General features: G+C 52.5%; 1 protein-coding gene across 1 annotated transcript in view; it reads right to left on the reverse strand.

The window, feature by feature from the left end:
* Window positions 1–22,299, reverse strand: part of RAB11FIP4 (RAB11 family interacting protein 4) — a 102,331-nt gene that overhangs the window by 9,852 nt on the left and 70,180 nt on the right. The window contains exon 4 of the mRNA XM_052658405.1: window positions 1,587–1,813. Coding sequence (XP_052514365.1) covers window positions 1,587–1,813 — 227 coding nt within the window. The remainder of the gene's footprint in view (window positions 1–1,586; window positions 1,814–22,299) is intronic.

Genomic DNA, 22,299 nt, shown 5'->3' on the forward strand with positions numbered 1-22,299 from the left:
ACATCTCATCACAGAAAAAGTTTCTGCTCCAGAGATGCTCAAATCGACATTTCCACAGGGTAGCAAAACACTGCTTACAACTCAATGGCTTATTGAAGCAACACTGAAATGGTTATTAAATGATAGCCTGTATCAGTAAATGAAATGATCACATAAACTGTGGACTCTCAAACTGTAGTGGAAAGGTTTGTAAAAAAAAAAAAAAACATTGGCAATAACGTGGAAAAATTAAAACTCAAAGCTTTTTTTAATTTAAAAAAATTAAAACTAAAAGCTAAACTTAAAAACATTTTTTTAAAGTTTTCCCAGGTAGCACTAAGTGGTAAAGAATCCACCTGCAACCCGCTCCAGTATTCTTGCCTGGAAAATTCCATGGACAGAGGAGCCTGGCATGGTTACAGTCCATGAGGCGGAAAAGAGTCGGACATGACTGAGCACACACATGCAAAATTAAAACCAACAATGACACAAAAGAGGTAAAATTTTAAGCATAAAAAGCCTAAGCATGAGACGGGTCTACACAGAAGGAGGAAAAGCAGGAAGTGAAGATATTTAAACAGCAATCGGGCTTGGGGTGTGGAGAGTGGCGCCATCAGTAAAGTGAGTTACCTGCCCTTCATTCTCACTTTTTCTCCCTTTTTCAAGCTGTGTAAGTGCTCATGTTCCAACAATGAATGAGGTTTTTAAAATAACAATGAGTTACAAGGCAGGATGCGTCTCCTATGTCTATAGGGAGGAATTCTTGTCCAAAGAAGCCTGACGCCACAGATCACGGGTCTGAGACCCTGAGTCTCTCACAGGTGACCCAGGGTGGCCTGGGGCGGTGTCAGGGGCTGGCTGCACCTGCTCTGCAACCTAAGAGCAAAGAAGTACAGCTAGCACATCACCTGGCAGAACAGATCTTCCCTTGAGTCACTGGGTGGTAGCTGCTCATTAACTAGGATCTCTCCACCCTCTAAGACTCCGCACTCAAAACTGGGAAACAGTGATCCGGCATCACAGCCTTAAATGACAGGGAGACAAAGATCAAGTCTTTTGGTACCCTCACCCTATTTATTTACTTATTTATCTGCCCTCCGGTTCCTTAGCGCCTGGGGCTGCATTTGTCACATTCCTCACTTTGTTCTTGTATAAGTTTGACTAAAACTCTTGGCACCCACTGCTGGCTGCCTCCCGGTGACTGGTCCCGGAAAACACGGGAATGATCAGGTAGCAGATGATTAGCCAATGGGTCAAAGGGTCTGTGGTCCCCATGACCGGCTGTCCAGGGGCTATGGTCACAAGCACAGTGGATGGACCGCTCCCAGGACTCAACATGGATGAACAACTCCAGAGGCACCTCCTCCCTTGAAGACCGTGACTTCTAGAGCCACTGGGGTTTGAGAACACCTGAACTGAGAAAATACATTAGGCTGAAACATATGAAATTGCCTTTTCCTTGAAAAGTGCAAATGATGAAAAGCTGACAATTTTGTTTGGTCAACGGATACTGGAAGCCCTTGCTTCCTTTTCCAAATCTCTGGGCTGATCATCACATGTTCATCACCTTCTCCTGATGCCTGAAGCTCCAGGCAGTCTTAACTCACTTGTCCTCGGGCAGGAACAGGCCTCCTAGACCTGCATCCTTCTCGGCGGGAATTCCGACCGGCCCCTCCAGGATCTGGGTGCTCTCCATGGGGCCCTCCATGTCCGACTCCTGGGGGCCCTCGGGCGGGGCCAGCGTCATGGCCTCATCCTCATCCTCGGCAAAGAAGTCTGGCTCTGTGGGCAGGAGCTCACCATCAGCGAAGGTGGGGTCCGGCACCTCGCTGTCCTGGGGAAGACAGAAGGGGACAGCATGAGTGAGCCTGGCTTCTGGGGCTCAGCACTGCTCCTCAGACCACAGAGATGCCAGGAGGGGACTGGCAGGTGGCGCCAGGGAGCCACAGACCCCAAGACCTCGGGTATGAGACCCTGGCATGTGATCTGTCTTGGGGGCCTCTTAAGCAAGCCCAGTGAGGGGTGGGAACCTCTGGGACCGCCGTCCATGGAGAAGGGCCACAGCCAGGCCAGCTGCATGGTTCAGACCCCGCTCGGCAGGGTCTCCAACCCAAAGTCTGGACAGGAAGCCAGGTGACTCAGACAAGGCTTCTCAGGGTTATATTATAAGGGCACAGCCCCAGTGAAAACGACAATGACCTAGCAGAGTTTGATGCAACATGCTACAGGGGCATCAGCAGAGCCTAAGGGTTGGCCCCCCTCTGTCCCCCAACGCCTTGATTCTGGGCATGTTAAATATTGTCTCTGAACTCCAGTTCTGGCCTCTCTGTAAGCCGAGAATGGCAACAGAATCCTACGGATCCCTGTTCCCAGCAGGACCTCGATGGATAACCCCTGGCCACAAGTCTGTCCCGGCCCAGCCACAGCCACCTTACTGCTGTCGCTGTTCAGGGCTAAGCTGTGTCCGACTCTTTGGGACCCCATGGACTGCAGCATGCCAGGCCTCTCTCTAGCCCTCACCATCTCCCGGAGTTCACCCAAGTGCACGTTCATTGAATCGGTGATGCGATCCAACCACAGCCACCCTGGGGAGCAAGAATTCTAGGTCTCTCAAGTCTGAGCTTTGGGCCGGTCCCCACGGTCCTCACACACTGCCCGGCACAATGCCAGCACACCATAAAGATCTGCCCAAACCTTTTGCCAAAACCGTCTGAGACGATCTCTGGGTTTATTCAGCATTTACCCTAGTCTGAGAGGCAGCTTTCGGCAAGTCATTTTTCAAGGCTGCTTTGCCCCCAAGGAGGTAGGAACCCCTAAGGATCCTTTGCCCCTAAGGATGCCTCCACCTGCTCCCAGCTGAGATATCAACTACCCCCCAGGTTCTTCGGCCTGCTTCTCAGCTAGGGTTGGCAGAGCCTCAGTTAGAGGTGCTTCCTCCAGCCCCAGGACAACAGGAAGGTTAACAGTAACAGGGCTGTGAAAAGCCTTGGGGCATCTCAGACAACAACAGGATCAGAGACATCCAAGGAAGGTGGTGAGTGAGCAGCGTAGCTGTGTCCGCTGGTAAGCAGGCAGCCCCTCCTGGGGGTCTGTCCCCACCAAGACTTGCTGAGGCTAAGAATAGATGGTGATTAATGAGCCTGGCTCCTGCCTGTGCCGTGACTCGGGCTGAGCACCAGATGGACCAATAAAGCCAGCGTCAGGCAGCCAGCCACCCCTGACTGTGGAGGCCGAGGGGCTGTGTAATTAAACTCACCCCTAGTGTTCATGTGGCCCTTTCCACCTTTCTTGTTTAGTCGCTAAGCTGTGTCTGACTCTATGTCATAATCCAACACCACAGAGCTCCAAACCTGATCAGATCTTATGTCCTAAGCAAGCTCTTGTCAGCAAGCCTGAAGCTGTGTTCCCGTAGGAACAAAGAAAACCCAGCATTCACAGACCGACCACTCATCAATTCGGGACACCGAGTTGAGAGTTCATGTATAATCTCATTTGGGCTTTATGACCCTTTGAGAGACAGATTCCCATCCCCATTTTACTAACGAGGCAGTCCAGGCTCAGACAGTAACCTGTTAGTAGTCCCCTGGCCGGTGGGCAAAGGACCCCCACCTGCCTCTGACCACCGCTTGCCTGGTTCTATTTATCCCTGATGCAACCCATGCTTCATAGATTTTCAGACCCCACAGTGATCATGAAGAGAGACATGTGGCAGTGAAGCCCGATGCTCCGCCTAATGCTGCAACTTCCACATGCCACCCCCTACCCGGCCCCCAGCAGGGCATCTCCAGGATGGTGCAAGGCCACCGGGGGCGGGGGGTCCTCCAGGGAGAGCTGGGCTACGGAGGAGTAAGGTGTGTGCTCTGTTCACCCACCCGCAGGCTTTCACCCTCCCAGACACGGCAGCGCTCGCTGGGAGTCCCGGCTCTGTGGCTCACGAGAGGGGGCCTGGTCACTCTGCAAGTGGGTGTTCCTCCCCGTCTTCACGGCCCTGAAGGCCGGGTCTCCTTCCACTGCTGTCTGGCCTGGGGCCACGTGGGCATCAATGGGAGTGCTGGGGTCAGACTGTGAGTCAGCCACGGCCACGCCTTTCCCCTGGAACCGTGTCAGCAGGCGTCCCCAGGAGGCTGCCACCCAGCCAGCCTCCAGAAGGCAGGCAGGCGGGGCCTCGTGGAGACCAGTGTCTGTGTGCAAGCATATGGCTTGGTCTCTGGCTAACGCATGTTTGCCTTACTGGAGGCTGTTTCCTTTTTTTTTTTTTTTAATTTTTATTTTTACTTTATTTTACTTTACAATACTGTATTGGTTTTGCCATACATTGACATGAATCCACCACGGGTGTACATGCGATCCCAAACATGAACCCCCCTCCCACCTCCCTCCCCACAACATCCCACTGGGTCATCCCCGTGCATCAGCCCCAAGCATGCTGTATCCTGCGTCGGACATAGACTGGTGATTCGATTCTTACATGATAGTATACATGTTTCAATGCCATTCTCCCAAATCATCCCACCCTCTCCCTCTCCCTCTGAGACCAAAAGTCCGCTATACACATCTGTGTCTTTTTTGCTGTCTTGCATACAGGGTCATCATTGCCATCTTTCTAAATTCCATATATATGTGTTAGTATACTGTGTTGGTGTTTTTCTTTCTGGCTTACTTCACTCTGTATAATCATTCCAGTTTCATCCATCTCATCAGAACTGATTCAAATGTATTCTTTTTAACGGCTGAGTAATACTCCATTGTGTATATGTACCACAGCTTTCTTATCCATTCATCTGCTGATGGACATCTAGGTTGTCTCCATGTCCTGGCTATTATAAACAGTGCTGCGATGAACATTGGGGTACATGTGTCTCTTTCAATTCTGGTTTCCTCAATGTGTATGCCCAGCAGTGGGATTGCTGGGTCATATGGCAGTTCTATTTGCAATTTTTAAAGGAATCTCCACACTGTTCTCCATAGTGGCTGTACTAGTTTGCATTCCCACCAAGAGTGTAGGAGGGTTCCCTTTTCTCCACACCCTCTCCAGCATTTATTGCTTGCAGATTTTTGGATCGCAGACATTCTGACTGGTGTGAAGTGGTACCTCATTGTGGTTTTGATTTGCATTTCTCTGATAATGAGTGATGTTGAGCATCTTTTCATGTGTTTGTTAGCCATCCGTATGTCTTCTTTGGAGAAATGTCTATTTAGTTCTTTGGCCCATTTTTTGATTGGGTCGTTTATTTTTCTGGAATTGAGCTGCATAAGTTGCTTGTATATTTTTGAGATTAGTTGTTTGTCAGTTGTTTCATTTGCTATTATTTTCTCCCATTCAGAAGGCTGTCTTTTCACCTTGCTTATAGTTTCCTTTTTGTGCAGAAGCTTTTAATTTTAATTAGATCCCATTTGTTTATTTTTGCTTTTATTTCCAGAATTCTGGGAGGTGGATCATAGAGGATCCTGCTGTGATTTATGTCGGAGAGTGTTTTGCCTATGTTTTCCTCTAGGAATTTTATAGTTTCTGGTCTTACATTTAGATCTTTAATCCATTTTGAGTTTATTTTCGTGTGCGGTGTTAGAAAGTGATCTAGTTTCATTCTTTTACAAGTGGTTGACCAGTTTTCCCAGCACCACTTGTTAAAGAGATTGCCTTTACTCCATTGTATATTCTTGCCTCCTTTGTCAAAGATAAGGTGTCCATATGTGTGTGGATTTATCTCTGGGCTTTCTATTTTGTTCCATTGATCTATATTTCTGTCTTTGTGTGGAGGCTGAGTTGCAGCCAGCCACTCTGTCCCAACACCCAACTCACAGGACGCAGGTGGGGACCGACGGCCCCTCTCACCTGAGGTCCCATGGAGACGTGCCCACACTCCTGGCACCTGGCCCAACGCCCTGCCCAGCGGGGAAAGAGTGGCCTGGAGTGGGCTGTCTCAGCCACAGGAGGGGCAGGGGCAGCAGAGGGGTCAGACACCCCACGGGGGCCCCTCCCCAACTTGACCCCCACCTCCTGGGCGTAGTTTTACTCTTTGATTGAGCAGGGTCCACAGCTGCTGGGCCCTTCACCCTTGACAAAGCACCTTGTCTCACACGCACACAGCGTTTGTCTCTCAACAGCCCTGGGAGAGCTCCAGGGAGAGAAGGAGGTTAGGATGAAGATTCCTCTCGTTCATCGACACACACGGGAGATCGGAGAGGGAGGGGCTGCCTGGAACGCCCGGGCCACAGACGCCCCCGCTGAGACCTGGAGCTGGGCTCCGGACACACCATGTCCAGGACCCTCAACCCCACAGCCCCCACTACACACACATGTGCACACCCTCTCAACACACCAGCCTTTTCTTTTACAAAACAGCTGGTCTCCCTATGGCAACACCTCTTCGTTCAACCCACAACTGTTGCTCAAGGCAAGTGGAAATTTTAATTGTAGCTTCAAAACCATTTCTAGAACAGACAGTCCCTGACTTATGATGGCTCAACCTATGATTTTTTGACTTTACAATGGTGTGAAAGTGACGCTCGCTCAGTAGACACACAGACTCTGAAGTCTGAATTTTGCTCTTTTTCCAGGCTAACAATGTGTGGTCTGACACTCTCCTGATACTGAGGGGCCTTGGCGCCCGGTCAGATATGTGATCATGAGGGTGAACAACTGACATGCTCACAGCCATTCTGTTTTTCACTTAGTACAGCTTTCAGTCAATTACATGAGCCACTCAACACAATTTCTGGCCCCTCTTAAGGGCTGTGTGTTGCAGGAGCCGAGCTGTCCCTACAGCCCGTGGGTCCCCGGCTAGTCAGCCAGATCTAGGACAGACCAGAGGCCAGGAGGTGTGCCGTCCTTAAGGGACTAGGGTTTCTGGAGAGTTCTGAGGTCCAAGGCTGAGCAAACAGGTCCCAGCCAGCCGCTCTGGGGGGGCATGTCTGCAGCACCAGCATCTGCTCCCCTCGCCCCTGTTCTGGGCTGGGGCAGGATGCTGCTGGCCTCAGCTGGAAGTGGGAGCCCAGAGGCACACAGTCTTGCCCGCAGTGACCCCCTCTCTCCAATCTCAGGAGCAGCCTTCACCCACCAGCAGGTCCCAAGTCACCTCTTCCTCTGTAGGAAGCTGGCATGAGCTGAATTCAATGGCTGGTAAGAAGGCCAAGCATCAGGACTGGTGGGGCCCTTCCAAGCCTTGGAGTGGCCAACAATGCTCTGAGCGGGTGTGGAGGGCCCCAGATGGATGACTTTCTTTGGCCCTCCCCATCCCAGCCCAAGGGGCTTCCCAGATGGCTCAGCGGTAAAAAATCCGCCTGCCAATGCAGGAGATTTGGGTTCCATTCCTGGCTTCGGAAGATCCTCTGGAGAAGGAAATGGCAACTCACTCCAGTACTCTTGTCTTGAGAATCCCATGGACAGAGGAGCCTGGTGGGCTACTGTCCATAGGGTTGTAAAGAGTTGAATACAACTGAAGCAATGTAGCAGCCCAGCCCATTTTCCTAGCAGCCAAAAGACTCCAGGTGACCCCATTTCCACATTCCCCAGGAAGGGGGAAGACCCTAAGGGGATGAACATGAGGACTTCTACACCTGAACCCCCACAGTCAGCGTCACAGAGAGCACGGCGCGGGTGATTGACAATGCACCCAAACGGAGGTGCGGATGGCTGGCTGGGAGGAGCCCCGCATGAGAGCCCCGAGTGCCGACCCCAGCACGGCCGCTGGTGGCTGTGACCCAGCTGTTCAATCTCTGAGCTTCATCTAAAGACAGGGCTGGACACACCTACCTGGCAAGACTGCCGTGAAGAATCTAGAACAATGCCTTGCACCTCACAGGTGCCGGAAACACAGCAAAGGGGGGCAGAGCCGCGTGAGGAGCAAACTGAGAGCAGACTGGCCGGCTCAGATCCCGGCCCCGCTACTGAGCAGCTCTGTGCTCTCGGTTATTCAGCTTCTCGGTCTCCCCACCCAGGGAAGGGTTAAACGAGTTGGCACCTATTTTAAGCCGAGGTCAAACTATAGTGTTAGTTGCTCAGTCCCATCTGATTCTTCGCAACCTTATGGACCACAGCCCACCAGACTCCTCTGTCCCTGGGATTCTCCAGGCAAGAATACCAGAGCAGGTTGCCATTCCCTTCTCCAGGGGATCTTCCCAACCCAGAGATTGAACTTGGGTCTCCTGCATTGTAGGCAGATTCTATACCATCTGAGCCACCAGGGAGGCCCTTTCTAAGCAGAAAGTGTTCAAAAAAATCTATTATTTTCTTCACTGCATTGAGAGAAGGCAGTTGGGGTGCCTGCTGGCCTAGTGGCCCCACTCCAGTCCGACAGCACACTGGGTAAAAAAAAAAAAAGCAGGTTGGGTCCAGCTTCTGGGAGCCAGACTTTCCTGAGTACCAAGACTGCTCTCCAAACAGGAGCCTCTTTTCTCCCACCAGGTCACCTTCTGCCCACTGTCTTGGAAGATCTCTCTGCACACTAATCATACCCTTTAATAAGTGTGAGGGTGAGATGCTGCCTGGGCAAGGGAGTCTGCCAGGCTCGCAGCTCCGGCTGTCCACCCCCAGCCCTGGCAATGGCTCTGCTCCCCAGGCAGCAACTTGCAGCCAGAAAACAGCTCTGTGGGGACAGAGCCGGGTAAAAATAGCTTGGGTGGGCACATCCCAGCTTCCCCTGCTGCCAGGCACCAGTGGGCACACGTGGAATCCCTGCAGGGAAGGTATGGGGGGAGAGATGGACACAAACCAAGCACAGTGTGGGGGAGAGGCCAGCTTGCTGTCTGGGCGAGGCTGAAGTGAGCTTGGGGGACTGGGCAGGGGACCAAATCCCTCCTCACCCTCCCAATCAGCCAAGCACCCAGGAACAGTGATAGGCCGGGTCTGGGTCTCTCTGGGTCTTTCCTGCAGGTGGCAGAAAATTCAGGTTAAGGAGCTAACTTGTTGGTGTCAGTGCCCCACGTGCATGGGGGAGGGATGGGGTCACCTGGGTGGGGGTCCCCTCCTCACCACTGTGGCTCAGCAGCCCTCATCACGCAGAGATGCTGGCAGCCGCCATTAGCAGCGATGCAGGTGGTCCCTGACCCCTGTTTGTGGCTACAACTCCTGCCCTGAAGCCAGGCCTGGCTCTGCAGGCAGCTGGTGCTCATCAGTAGCTGATGGAAGATTCTGGTTTAGCAAAGGGGGTGTGCCTGGGTGCCAGCCAAGGGGTGGGAATAAGGGGGATTTAAAGTGTCCACACAGAGAGGCTGGTGCCTTAGCCCTGCCTTCTGAACAAAAACAACCCTGACTCAGATACAAGGCCTCAACTCGTCCCCATGAGAGCCAAAGACAAAAGTGGGAGCTCCCGGTCACCGAACTGTTACAGGTTATCACCCATCTCAGCCAGCCCTGGGGACTGATCTCATACTGTGAGATCAAAGCTCTGGAGCTCAAGCTTTGTGCTCTGATGGGGTGGCTACATTAGGCAGACAGAGAGACTCCATGTTTCCAGCTCCTGGGCTAGAGCAGAGTCCCCTCTAGTTAACTCCCCTCCCAGGGAGGGGCCGGTGAGGTGGCCAAAGCAGCTTTCAAGCTGTCTCCTCCCAGCCAGGGGCTCCGGGGTCCACCTCCTGAACCCTCACTTTAGGGAGGGTGCCACCGGCAGCTCAAGATCACCCTCAACTGGCCTCCCCCCCAGGAGCCTCTGGGAGCGGATCTCAGAGTAGACGCCCCCACCTGCCACACTTGTTTAATCGCTAAGTTGTGACCAATTCTTTGTGACCCCGTGGACTGTAGCCCACCAGGCTCCTCTGTCCATGTGATTTTCTGAGCAAGAATATTGGAGTGGCTTGCCATTTCCATCTCCAGGGGCTCTTCCCAACCCACGGATCAAACCGGCGTCTCCTGCATTGCAGGACTCTTCACCACTGAGCTACATGGGAAGCCCCACCTGCCAGACTACTTCCACCATAAAGTGGGTCCGCAGCTCCTAGAAGCAGGGCCATAGGGATGACTGGGTTTCCTCAGGAGCTTTTACTAGTCTCAAGCGAAAAATACTGGGAAGGTTAGCTTCTCACATCACCCCCTGGAGGGAGGTATTAAACCAGACCGTTTTGCAGATGTGGGCACTGAGGCTCTCAGGCAGTCTTGGCTCAGTCCTGGATCTGGCCCCCATCAGCTGTGGAGTCTCAGGCTGGTAACGAACGAAAGAGAAAGCCATGCTCAAGTATCTCAAGAACTCGTATTTACAGAGAGCCAAGATGGTCACATGAGGCGGCCCGCTATTGCACACAATGGAAGCGCTGTGGAAGCCCGCACTGCCTTTTACTCGGTGTTTTAATTTCAACTCTTGAGCTGCGTCCTGGCCCGATCTCTCCCCACCCTCCCTCCAACACACGCTGCTGATAAAGTAGTGTCCCACGAGTGCACTGGAAGGGGTTGGGGGCATGACAGAGCTCCCAGAAAAACTTTAGAAGTGAAGGATGCCCGATGGTCCCTCTGGCAGCCAAACTAAGACGAGAGGTGGGTGAATTCCCTGAAGGGCAGCAGAGCAGAGGTCCTGGAAATATTAAGGGCTAGTGGCGGGCAGGCATGTCTGAGGCAGATCCTGGCAGTGACCACCCAGGCACTGGCCAGGCGTGTTTCGTCCAGCTGACCCGCATGTCCTGTCCGCCCCAAAGGCTGCGGGACCTCGCTGCGCTGACAGGAGAGCTGGAGACCAGTCTGTCCATTCAGATCTTCTAACCAGCTCCCCAGGTCCAAGTTCACCCTCCACCCCTCGGATCAGGACGACTTCTCAGGAGGCTGCCGACAAGGGGAGGTGGCTGCCCGAGCTCACAGCAGAGTGCAGGGCTCAGCTGGCACCTGGGCTCTGGGTGTCCGTGGAGGGACAATCCGTGGGCATAAGTGGCACTCGAGTCCTGGGCTATGGGAAGGGCCAGTGAGATCTGGCTCTTTGGGCAAGGGGTCAGACCCTGGGCCCCCCTGGAAACACCCCTCACTATCTCCCCATCCAGGAGACATTCTGAGCCCTCTGTCCCCACTTCCGTTTCAAGAACACATTTGAGCATGTCAAAATGTATCTGTTAAAAAAGAAAAAGAAAAATTTGCTGCTAAAAATCTAACAAAGAAAAAAATGGAATAGGGAAACACGTAAGTCATCCTGAAAGGATTCAGGAAAATGGGAGGAAAAGAGAATCAAATATAAAGAGTTCAACCATATCAGTAATTTACTAAATAACATGGAACCAACTATCCTGTTGAAAGACAAATACTGGGGCTTCCCTGGTGGCTCAGTAGTGAAGAATCCGCCTGCCAGTGTAGGAGACACGGGTTCGATCCCTGGTCCGGGAAGATCTCACATGTCTCAGAGCAACTAAGGCCGTGCGCCCCAATTACTAAGCCTGTGCTCTCCAACGAGAGGTCACTGCAATGAGAAGGCTGCACACTGCAGGAGAGGAGCCCCCGCGCTCCACAGCTGGGGAAAAGCCCGAGCAGCAACGGAGACCCACCGTAGCCAAAAGGAAGAAGTTTTTAAAAGACAAATACTGTCAGATTAGATTAAAAACACAACTGCATGGCATCTACGAGAAACACAATTTAAATGTAAGGACACAGATGGCTAGAAAATAGACCACACGAACACCAAGCAGAAGTTGAAGGGGCTCTGTTAATACCAAGACACACTTTAAGGCAAGAGACAGAGGACATTAAAAAACAATACAAATCAATTTAACAAGATGCAACACTCCTAAGCGTTTATGCATCTACAAACATCGTTTCAAAATACACAAGGCCCCCAGGGATTCTCTGGCGGTCCAGTGGTTAGGAGTCAGTGCTTTCACTGCCGGGCCCAGGATTCAATCCTGGTCGGAGAATTAAGACCCCAAAAGCTGTGGGGCTTGAGCAAACAAGCAATGCCACAAAATACAAAGCAAACCTTAGAACAACAAGCTGGAGATTTTAGCTCCTCTCTCTCAGTAAATGACAGAGCACGCAAACAAGAGGATTGCAAGGGAGACGGAAGATGTCAACACGAGTCTGCCCTGACACAGACAGAACATTACACCCAACAGCTATAGACTAGAACCGTGAGACCAAAGGCCGGTGAAGATCTGGACACTCGCACAGTATCAGGGAATCACCCTACAGATTGCCGAAATCCCCGCTGCACCCCTAGTACCACTGCTACGGAGAAAACAGGCTACGGTCATTTTAACGCAGTGATCAAACCTAGCACACTAATGGGGAACCACCACACACATGCCTCCAGGTGTGTGACAGCGTGAAGGGCACAGCATCGCCAACTGTACGGCCTTCACAAAACACTGAATTCTCATCAAGACTCAACACCTAACCTCTACTGAGTGGGAAAGCAGCGAACAGAGGAAAAAGTTACACATCACTAGGGGGAGACAGCCAGAGCATCTTCTACAAGACAACTGGCCTGGTCTTTCCCAAGAAAGAATATCATAAAGAGGGAGGGGGATTCTTCTAGACCAGCGGTTCTCAGACTTCAGTGTGCAGCAGAGGCATGGGGACGGTGGGGCGGACGGTTGAAACTCAGACTGAATTCAGTTTCTGATTCGGTCGGTCTGGGGTGAGGTCTAAAAATGCGCATTTTGATAGGCTGAAAGAGATTTTTTTAAGTGCATTTCTCACCACTTGTCAGGAGATGCTGGATGTGAAGGCCACACTGGGAGAACTATTGTTTTTGATTAACTAAGAAACATAAACACTGAACATTACCTTTGATTAGATTCTGGTTAAAACAAGCAAGCAAGCGCAAGCAAGGCTACCAATCTGTAAAGAATCTTTTGGGGACAGACAGGAAGCTGAAATATGGACTATCAATAGATGCTGGGTGGTATTAGAATGATGCTTGATTCCACTAGATATGTTAATTGTATCTAGTTATGAAGGAGAAATACCCTTCGTTCTGATAATGGCTTGCTTCATTTGGAAGTCTCCCTGGTGGCTCAGACGGTAAAGAATTGGCCTGGAATGCAGGAAGACCTGGGTTTGACCCCCTGGAGAAGAGAACGGCAACCCACTCTAGCATTCTTGCCTGGAGAATCCCATGGACAGAGGAGCCTGGCGGGCTACAGTCCATGGGGTCCCAACAGAGCAGGACACGACTCAGCGACTAGACAACAAAAGGTAGGGTTGGCAGGAAGAGGGAGCTTGGAGGACCAGCACAACCTCCTCAGACAACAGCAGTCCTTGAGGATAAGAGCTGAAGGGCGAGCAGTCTGGGTTACAAATGACCAGATGCAGAGGCGAGGGTGGCTCAGGCTGTAAGAAGGAAGGGCCCCTCATCGACGGTGGGCCTTTGCCTGAAGGCAGAGCTACCCACACTCCACTCAGGCTCTCTCTTGGATGGAGGCTCTGCTCACCTCCTCCACCCTTGGAGGACGGTTCGGAGAAACTTTCTGTTCTGGGCAGAATTCTGTCTGCCCAACTCCCCTACTCCCACAACCAACAGTCTTTTAGAATGTAACTGCATTTGGAGACAGGGTTCTTAAAGAGGTAATAAAATGAAAAATGAGGTCATAAGGGTGGCCCTAATCTAACATGACCAGTGTCCTTTTAAGGAGATTAGGAAGCAAGTGTGCACACACACGCGCGCACACGCGCACACACACACAGACACACACACACACACACGAAGACACAGAGAAGACAAGCCAAGAAGAGAGGCAACCCTGTGGACACCTGGATCTTGGACCCTGCAATCCAGCAGCACCATGAAAAAAGACACTTCAGATGTGGGAGTGTGGGACTGCGGTACTGTCTCTGTGGCCCTAGCAAGCTAGTACACCTTCCTCCTCCTTTTCCACCCACCTTCTCATCCAGGTAATAAGAGCAAATTCCTTCAAGGTCAATTCAATGCAACCTCTGTAGAGAACTAACTGCTGGGCCTCCAGAACCTTGTTAAGAAACAGGATTTTTGGGGGGTGGGGAGGGGTCTCTCCTTAGAGAAATTCTTGGCTTCTCTTCCATGATCATTTTGAGATCCTGCTGCTTCTAAAGAGACTGTACTGGGTCTTCCCTGGGGGTCCAGTAGCTTAGACTTGGGTTCGATCCCTGCCACATGCTGCAACTAAAGATATGGCATGCCACAATGAAGATCGAAGATCCCAAGTGCCACAACCAGGACCCAGTGCAGCCAAATGAATATATTTTTAAAATGATAATACACTATTTTATAGATACTGAAAGCCTGGTGAATCTACAATTATCAGGATGTTTTGAAACACTATTTATATATGGATCCTAAATAAATTATTTCCATTTCCTGTGTTCTTTCAATACCATAGGAATTATAGTTTAATTTTAAAGAAGTGTGTATGCAGTTCAACCACAGGCATTTAAAACTTGTGAAAGCAATTTTTGTGTGCCTATAAAACTGTACATAGTACATAAATGTAAAAGTTATTTCCTCTAAATAGTGACTGGTTGACAAGAGATCAGCAGTTAGCCCTGGAACCACAGAGCCTCTAACCCTGGGCCAGGCCACCTCTGTGGCCAGCAGTGCCCAGCAATTGAGCAGGATATTACCAGTTTCTCTACGCCAGGCAGTATTTCTGGCTGCATGAAATCCAGGGCAGACTTCTTCCCTCTTTTGTGGTCAGTTTGGGAAGGAGGGTGCTTTGCCACTCCTGGGACACGCGGGCACCCCACTCAGCTGGGATGCCAGCCTGCTCCTGCCATGGCCAGAACCAGAGGCTCCACTGCCCCCCAGGGTTGGGTGTCAATGATGGTCAGTGACCAAGAGGCCAGGCAGATATTGCAGCTGAGTTTGGCTAAGTGACCCACCTCCAAGGAGAACCCACAAGGGAGGTGGTCTAGGGTCAGCTCTTGCTCCCACAGGGAACAAGCTCTTGTCCCAGCAAAGCCCAGGGTCCCAGATCTGAGCACCCTAGTGAACCCACCTCCTGAACAAACAGAATTCAAGCAAGCCATCCAGCCTTCCTACTGCCCCTGAAGTCAAGCCAAAGGTCTTGATTTTCAAGTGAGAACGTGGACTCTGGAGGCTAACTGTTGGGGATTATGAAAACAGAACTTAAATTGCTTCCACATCTGGAAACCAAACCCAGCGGCCAGCCCCAAGAATTCCAGGCACGTCAGCCCGGAGAGGCTGCGGGTCAGGGGAGGTGTTTCCTGTTGGCTGAGTCCCTGGCATCCACCTCCCCGAATCCATATGCAAGAACTGTCTGCGAGAAGCCAGGTGGAACCACACCAGAGAGGAAGCAAGGCTGGGAAGGTGAGACGCGGCAGCACTGGCTGCCTGGCCCGCATCTGCTGCATGCTTTGTGGAGGAGGGTCTCACTTCCTTCCCCTAAAATCCCTGCAAGTAAATACTGTCTCCTCCTCTCAGGTAAGGACTCCAGAGACCTTAACCCACTTTGCCCTCACGTGAGGCTGTGACTCTTCCCTCTAGGCCATCACACAGACGGGAGCAGCCACGGGAACCTGAGTCAAGAACCCTAACTTCCACGGCCCCCTCTAAATTCTCAAGAGTCCCCAAGTGCCCACCGGGAAGCCCCAGTTCCCACCAGCCATTGTCTCTACAGCTCTCAAGAAATCCGTGGGCGAGGTGGAGGCCAAATGTCAAAAGTGAATTCTCAGCCTGCACGTTGCGGGGGTGTGGGGGGGTTACGCATCAAGGGCTCTCCTGGCTCTCAAAACAGGCAGCTATTTTGGGCTACAAATTATAGCTTTTAAAGATGTGGCTGTTTGAAGGGAGGGCTTAATTATTCACACCGCCAACAGTCTGTGGGGCTTGTCTTGGGGGCTCCCTGTGTTCCCATCTTAAGAAGAGGAGTTTAAAGCGAATGCTGGGGAAGGGATACCAGGGGCCAGCTCTCCACCCCGAGTCCACCAGGTGGGCCCAGCTGCACTCCCTTCAGCAGGGCGCCCTCAGACAAGGTAATAATACGACCTTCTGGGGGAACATGCCTAAGCAGTTGCTGCCCTTCAGTTGCGTCCAACTCTACGTGGCGCCGGGGACTACAGCATGCCAGGCTCCCCTGTCCTTCACTGTCTCCCAGAATTTGCTCAAACTCATGTTCTTTGAGTTGGTGATGCCATCCAACCTAAGCAGGGCTGACAGTCTAAAGCCAGGCTGGGTACCTACCCAGCTCTACCCATTCCCTCTCTGCCACAGAAACCCTGGGCCTTGAAAGGCCAAGCAGGTGCCAGGGTTCACCCACAGCTGACAGCCAAGGCCCCTTTGGACCCATCCTCCCGGAGCAGACAGGGGAGAAGGAAACGGCAACCCACTCCAGTGCTCTCGCCTGGGGAATCCCACAGACAGAGGAGCCTACAGTCCATGGGGTTGCAGAGAGTCAGACATGACTTAGTGTTTGAGCACGTGAGGCAGACAGTGGGGTCAGCTGGCCAATGACAGGATGACTCTTCCTCCCCACCCCGCAGAGGCCCCCTTCCAGCACCTTCCATCAACCCTGAGTCCCCAGCAGGACCAAGCTCCCGGCAGGCTCAGTCCAGTGGCTCCTTTTTGTCCTACAGCCTCTGCCGGGTCCAGCTACCCAAGCTTCAGGTTCCAGGGGTGAAGCCCAGTACCAGGGCCACCAGCACACGGCTGGCCAGGGTGGACTGGGCCAGACACCCCCCCCCCCCAGGCTCCCCCACCCCGCAGTGGGGACAGGGGAGAGCACCAGCTCCGACCACTGAGCGTGGGGCTCAGAAGTGAGAGGCCCCCCGGGAGTCCAGGACTAGAGAAGTCCCTCCAGTCCCCCTCACAGAGCCTGTGGCCTCCCACTGGCCGCAGAAAAACCAGGTCCTGACTCCTCAGACCAGTGCACACGGCCCCAGGACAGGACACTGCCAGCCCTCATACCCCAAGCTCCTATCCAGCTTCACCCCCCACGTCCTGGCACATGCTGTTCCTTTTTGCCTGAAACACAACTCCTCCCTGAGCCACACGTATCTGTCCCTAAACAAGCCCCCAGTTAGAAAGTCACCGCATCTGGGACGGCAGCCCCTCCCGCCAGCCACATCCCCCGTCACCCCCAGCCCCGAACTGGGCTCCCTGAGCCCTCCAGCCATCTCGGGGCACCCTCCCCACAGTGAGCCCTGTCTCCACCCATGACCCTCCCTGGGGCATCGGGTAAAGAGGCACACGCCAGCCTGTTGCACATACTGAGAGCTCGCATGCTGTAACTAAGATCAAGGATCTGGAGGGCTGCAACTAAGACTAGGTGCAGCCAAAGAGATATTAAAAAAAAAAAAAAGACCACAGCCCACTCTGACAGTCTCTCTCCAGCCCGCATCTCTCATGAGGCCCATTTTCAGCTAGACATCTCATGAGTCCTCAGTCTCGACTTGCTGCTCCCTCAGACCTGCTCCTCCCTTAGTGAGCAGCCCTTGCCTTGTTAATCTCACCCCCAAGTACTGTGCCAAGTACTGACTGGTCACCCCGTTCCCTCCCCTGCAGCCCAGTCAACCTACCCATCACATCCCGCTTACACAGGCGGGTCCCTGTGCCTTCACCCGCCCTATTCCCTGCCCTGAACTCCTCCATCTGTTTCAGGGCACTTACTTGGAGTGACATTGTTGGCTGGCACTCCCTGAGCCCTTGGCACCCAGCTGAAGAAACACAAGTGGTCTTAAACATTTGAGGAAGATGGGGAAAGAAGACATCTGTCAGGCACCTAGCAGATGCCCGGTGTTTCTGTGCATCAGCCATGGTTCAGATGAGAAAACCGGGGCTCAGAGAGGTTAAGCGATTTAAGACCGTGGGACTAGGATTTGAACAAGGTCCGCTTTCAACACAGCAAGGAAGGTACAGGAATGTTAAATACTCTTGGCGATGGCAGGGCCCGTCTCTTAGCATTGGAGCAGCCTCTCAGGCTGAGCTCCGCAGGCCATGGGAACAGGAATAAGCTGGGCTGGTGGCATCAGAAGTTGGGCTTGAGCTGAGGGTCGCAGGGACTACAGCACACTAGACCACTGATCACTGTCTGCTGAGGCGCCAAGGGCCTGTGCCATCCTGGAAATGGGGCATAGCCTCCCCCCCTCTCCCGGCACAGGGAGCTTTTCAAAGAGGCTACATGTGGGAAGATTTTACAGAAAGGGAGAGGAGAGAGATTTTTAAGAAAATTGCTAAAGGGAAACACATGTGAAAATGAAAACTCAGGCAAAGTGGGGGGAGGGGGAGGGGGAGGGGGAGGAGGAGGAGGAGGAGGAGGAGGGAAGGAAGGAAAAGATGTGTTCAAGGATTATACTCGGAGTCAAGAAGCCTGGCAATGAAGGCCAGCCGCCCTCTGTTACCTTGGGAAGGCCAAGGACCCACTTGCTGCCTTCATGTTCCCTTTCAACCCAGACGGAAGGAAGTGGTGTGACCTTAGACAGTCAGTACCCAGCAGGAGAGTAACAGTGAAAGCCATGCTGTCAGCCACAGCATACAATCCTGACGGCTGTGGAGCCATGACCCACAGCTGGTAGAGGAAGAACCCGAGGCTCAGAGAGGTTGTGCTACTTCCCCAAGATCACACAGCTTCTGAGCTATAAAGCCGGAAACTGAGTCCAGGTCTGCCCAGTTCCAAGCTCATTCCCTTGAACCACATCAGGATGTCACGTCATAAATCCTCCCACCACTACAGTGTGGCTCTACTTCCTTCCTGCAAGAAAACTGGGCACTGATAAGTCCTCTACAGGCTACCTAGTTTCCGTGTTTCATTAAATCCAAGATGCCTTCGGTCTCAAGTATGCTAAAAGATGGCACTGCCAAATTATAGCACACCAACAAATGTACGACACACAGCAATTTGAGATGTTTAAACATGGGGAAAAAAGTATGTCTTAGAATCTATAAAATATAGCATATTAAGAGGGGAAAGGGACTCAGCTGTTCCTTGGTTGTGTGTATACTCATTGATGGGTAGGTGACAACTCCATGCATGCATGTGTGTGTACACATACACACACACAGACACACACACACACCCTGTACTGTGAGCTCCTTCTCTGCTAATAACTCGTGCAGATAATCACCCAACAACATACTGGCCAGACCTGCCTTGTCAATGAGGACCCTCATTTTGCCAGAAGGCCACCAATTCAAGGTTACTTAACACTGTCAGCCAGAGCTTGTCCTGACCACCACCCACCTGGCCAGCCGGCCTGGCCAGCTTCGCCTCAGGGGTGCTGCAGACCTCCGAGTAGCCAAGCTGGAGGGACAGGCAGTTCTGCTCCTTGGGAAACTCCTGAGGGCAATCACTCGATATGGCCAGGTAGCTGCATAGCCCAACCATCCAGCCCCTCTCCCAGTCTCCTGGGGCCTGCAACCAGCCAGAGCCACAGTGCTTCAATAAGGCAGGGACTGCATGGCAGCGGCAGGCGGGCAGTCCAGGTCTAGGCTGGCTTTTCCAGCTGAGCACAGGTGGACAGACAGGCAGGCCCCAGCTGGAGGTGAAGGGCAGAGGCGCAGACCCCCTCTCCTAGGTAGAAAGGCCACAGCCATGCATATCAGGCAGGCAGCCTCTGGGAGGAAGGGCCAGGCCCAGCCCCACACCAAGAACTGGCAGAGATGGCTGGCACCTGGGAACACGCTCCGGATCTCATTCACAGACTGCCTCTGGGCAGGCGGTGTCACTTCATCCAACCTCAGAGTCGGCGTCTGCAGAGGCCATGCTGGCTTATTTAAAAGCACAGAAGGACCTCCCCGGTGGTCCAGTGGTTAAGCATCTGCCAGTCAATGTAGGGGACACAGGTTCGATCCCTGGTCCGGGAAGACTCCACAGGCCCGTGCACCACAACTCCTGAAAGCTGCAGGCTCGAAAGCCCATGTTCCGCCATGAGGGAAGCCAGTGCAGGGAGAAGCCAGCGCACCCAGCTAGAGAGGAACCCCCACTCTCTGCTACTAGAGACAAGCCCACACAGCAATGAGGACCCGCACAGCCCTATATGAACACACTTTAAAAATCTAAGTTATCTGCAAGAAGTGAAAATAGTTAAAGATTAAAAAAAAAGCCCAGAAGCTAAGGAAGGACAATCTTGCTCCTCCCATAAAGGTCCTCGGGTAGTGTGGGTTTTTTCCCACCACCTTCCTATTTTCGAGGCTGCAAGAAGTTCCGTTAGGGACTTCCCAGGCAGTCTATTGGTTAAGACTCCGTGCTTCCAATGCAAGGGGTGAGGGGTCACTCTCTGGTCAGGGAACAAAGATCCCACATGCCACAAGATGCAGCCGAAAAATAAAAATAAAAAGCAGTTCTGTTAGGTGCTATGGCTATCAGTCACAAGAATCAAACCAGCAGAAGCCTGAAGGAGCTAAAAATAACAGTTTGCTCCTATGCCTAGCGCTGTTTTAAATGCTTCCCATACATTTACATATCTGATCCACATAACCACCTTACGAGGGAGGTGGTAGCATCATTCCCTTTTCCCAGACAAGGAAACTGAGGCACAGACAGGTTAAATAAGTTGCCTGGGTTTCCACAAAAAGCAACTGGCAGAGCTAGGACTTGAACCCAGAGAGCCCAACTCCAGAGCCCAGGCTCTCAGGGACCACACTATGCTGGCCCTAGTTATCTAACCATATACCAGGTGCCAACTGAGCAAGAGTCAGAACCCACTTGTGGGTACTGAAAGTCACAGGAGCTCATGTTATCTGCATTACTACCCTATGAGGTGGATGGTATTATCACACCCATTCTACAGGTGGGAAAACTGAGGCTCAGGAAGTCGAAATAGTGGTTGGTGGTGTAGTCACTAAGTCGTCTCTGACTCTGCAACCCCCTGGACTATAGCCTGCCAGGTTCCTCTGTCCAAGGGATTTCCCAGGCAAGAATACTGGAGTGGGTTGCCATTTCCTTCTCCAGGGGATCTTTCCGACCCAGGGATTGAATCTGTGTCTCCTGCACTGGCAGGTGGATTCTTTACCAGCTGAGCCACCAGGGAAGCCCAGGAAGTTGAGGTAGCCTGCCCAAAGAACCACAACTTCACGCAGCAGAGCCAGGGAACAAGATGCACATGTTTTCTGGCTGCAACACTTTTTTTTTTTCCTGCTTTAAGAAAATAGGCATTGGGTGTCTGAGCACTTGTGTTTTGAAGTAGATGTTTCTCCCAGGAAAACAGGTGAGCAAGAAGAAACTTGCTCCTGTCTCTCCTATCCTAGGAGGTAGACTGAAGTCTGGTGCTCACAGAAGACTCCTCTCTGATCCCTGGTCCACCGCAGACAGCACCGGCTACACAAAATGCACATGGTCCCTTTTTATGGAAATTAGGCCTGCAAAGCGCAGGAGGGTGGGGGTGATAAAAGATGACTCAAGGGTGAGCGAGCTCCCACCCACTCTCCCACACTGCCGTTCTGACTAGGCCTTCCTCTTTTCGATCCCTTAAGAGAAAAGCACCCATGAGCAGAGCTGCAGATATTAATAATAACTGCTATAGAGCTTTGTTTTTGTTTGAATCATGTTTACATTGTTGGGGAAGAACCCACTTGTCTGGAAAGACGAAGCAGGTTGAATCAATTGAAAATATGTCCAACAGTCAGGCAACTTCCCATTTCTTGAAAGAAGTCAAGAAGGGGGGTTAGAAAAGTCACTATTACTTGTACTGTCTGCCAGGAGGAGCTGTGTCAAGGTCACTGGGAGCCCGCCTCCCCCAGACCTCCACGTGCCCCTTGGAGATGCACTGGTTTCTGGATACCCAGCTTCTCCTTCCACTTCACATACACATTCACCATCAAGGCCCTCAGCTATACAGAGATGGGCCCAAGGCTGCTGCCCAGGTGCGTGAGAGCCTCTGCTGGGCTCCCAAGGACATCAGGGCACACAGGTGAGCTGCCACCTGGCCATGGGTAGAGGGAGTGAAGATGGCGCTAAGGAAAACCAGGGAGCCGGAGGAGGAGACGAGGAAGCTGAGCCCTGGGGGCCGGGGGCAGGGCGGGGGGCCAGCCAGAGCGAGGTCGAGTGTAGGCTGCCAGCTCTCTGTGGGTCTTGAGGGCTGCGCCTTCTGCACCCCTGGCAGCAGTGGCCCGTGGGGACAGGGGGACAGCCCCGACTGTGATCCACTGGCTTAGACAGTGTTTATGGACACCATCCAGGTGGGTTTTGCTGGTATCCACTTGTGGAATGGAAACAGTCTGACAAGGACAGTTTCCACATTTACTCGGACAGGCTCATGCGACCTAGAGATGGCCACACCCCCACACCTCTCCCCAGGAATGCCTTCAGGTCCAAACCCCTCAACATCAGGGGCCTGATGAGGACCGAGCACTGAAAGGCATCTGTGCCTGCGGCGTTCTCAGCTGCACGGCTGCTCTCCTCCTGGCACCCAGGCTGGGCCCTGGCACAGCACACCTGCCCTGGTCTCTCTCCCCCGCGGATGTCGGTGGCCTCCCTCCAGGCCCG

The sequence above is a fragment of the Budorcas taxicolor genome, chromosome 19 (genome assembly GCF_023091745.1).
Source record: "Budorcas taxicolor isolate Tak-1 chromosome 19, Takin1.1, whole genome shotgun sequence".
Lineage (NCBI taxonomy): Eukaryota > Metazoa > Chordata > Mammalia > Artiodactyla > Bovidae > Budorcas > Budorcas taxicolor.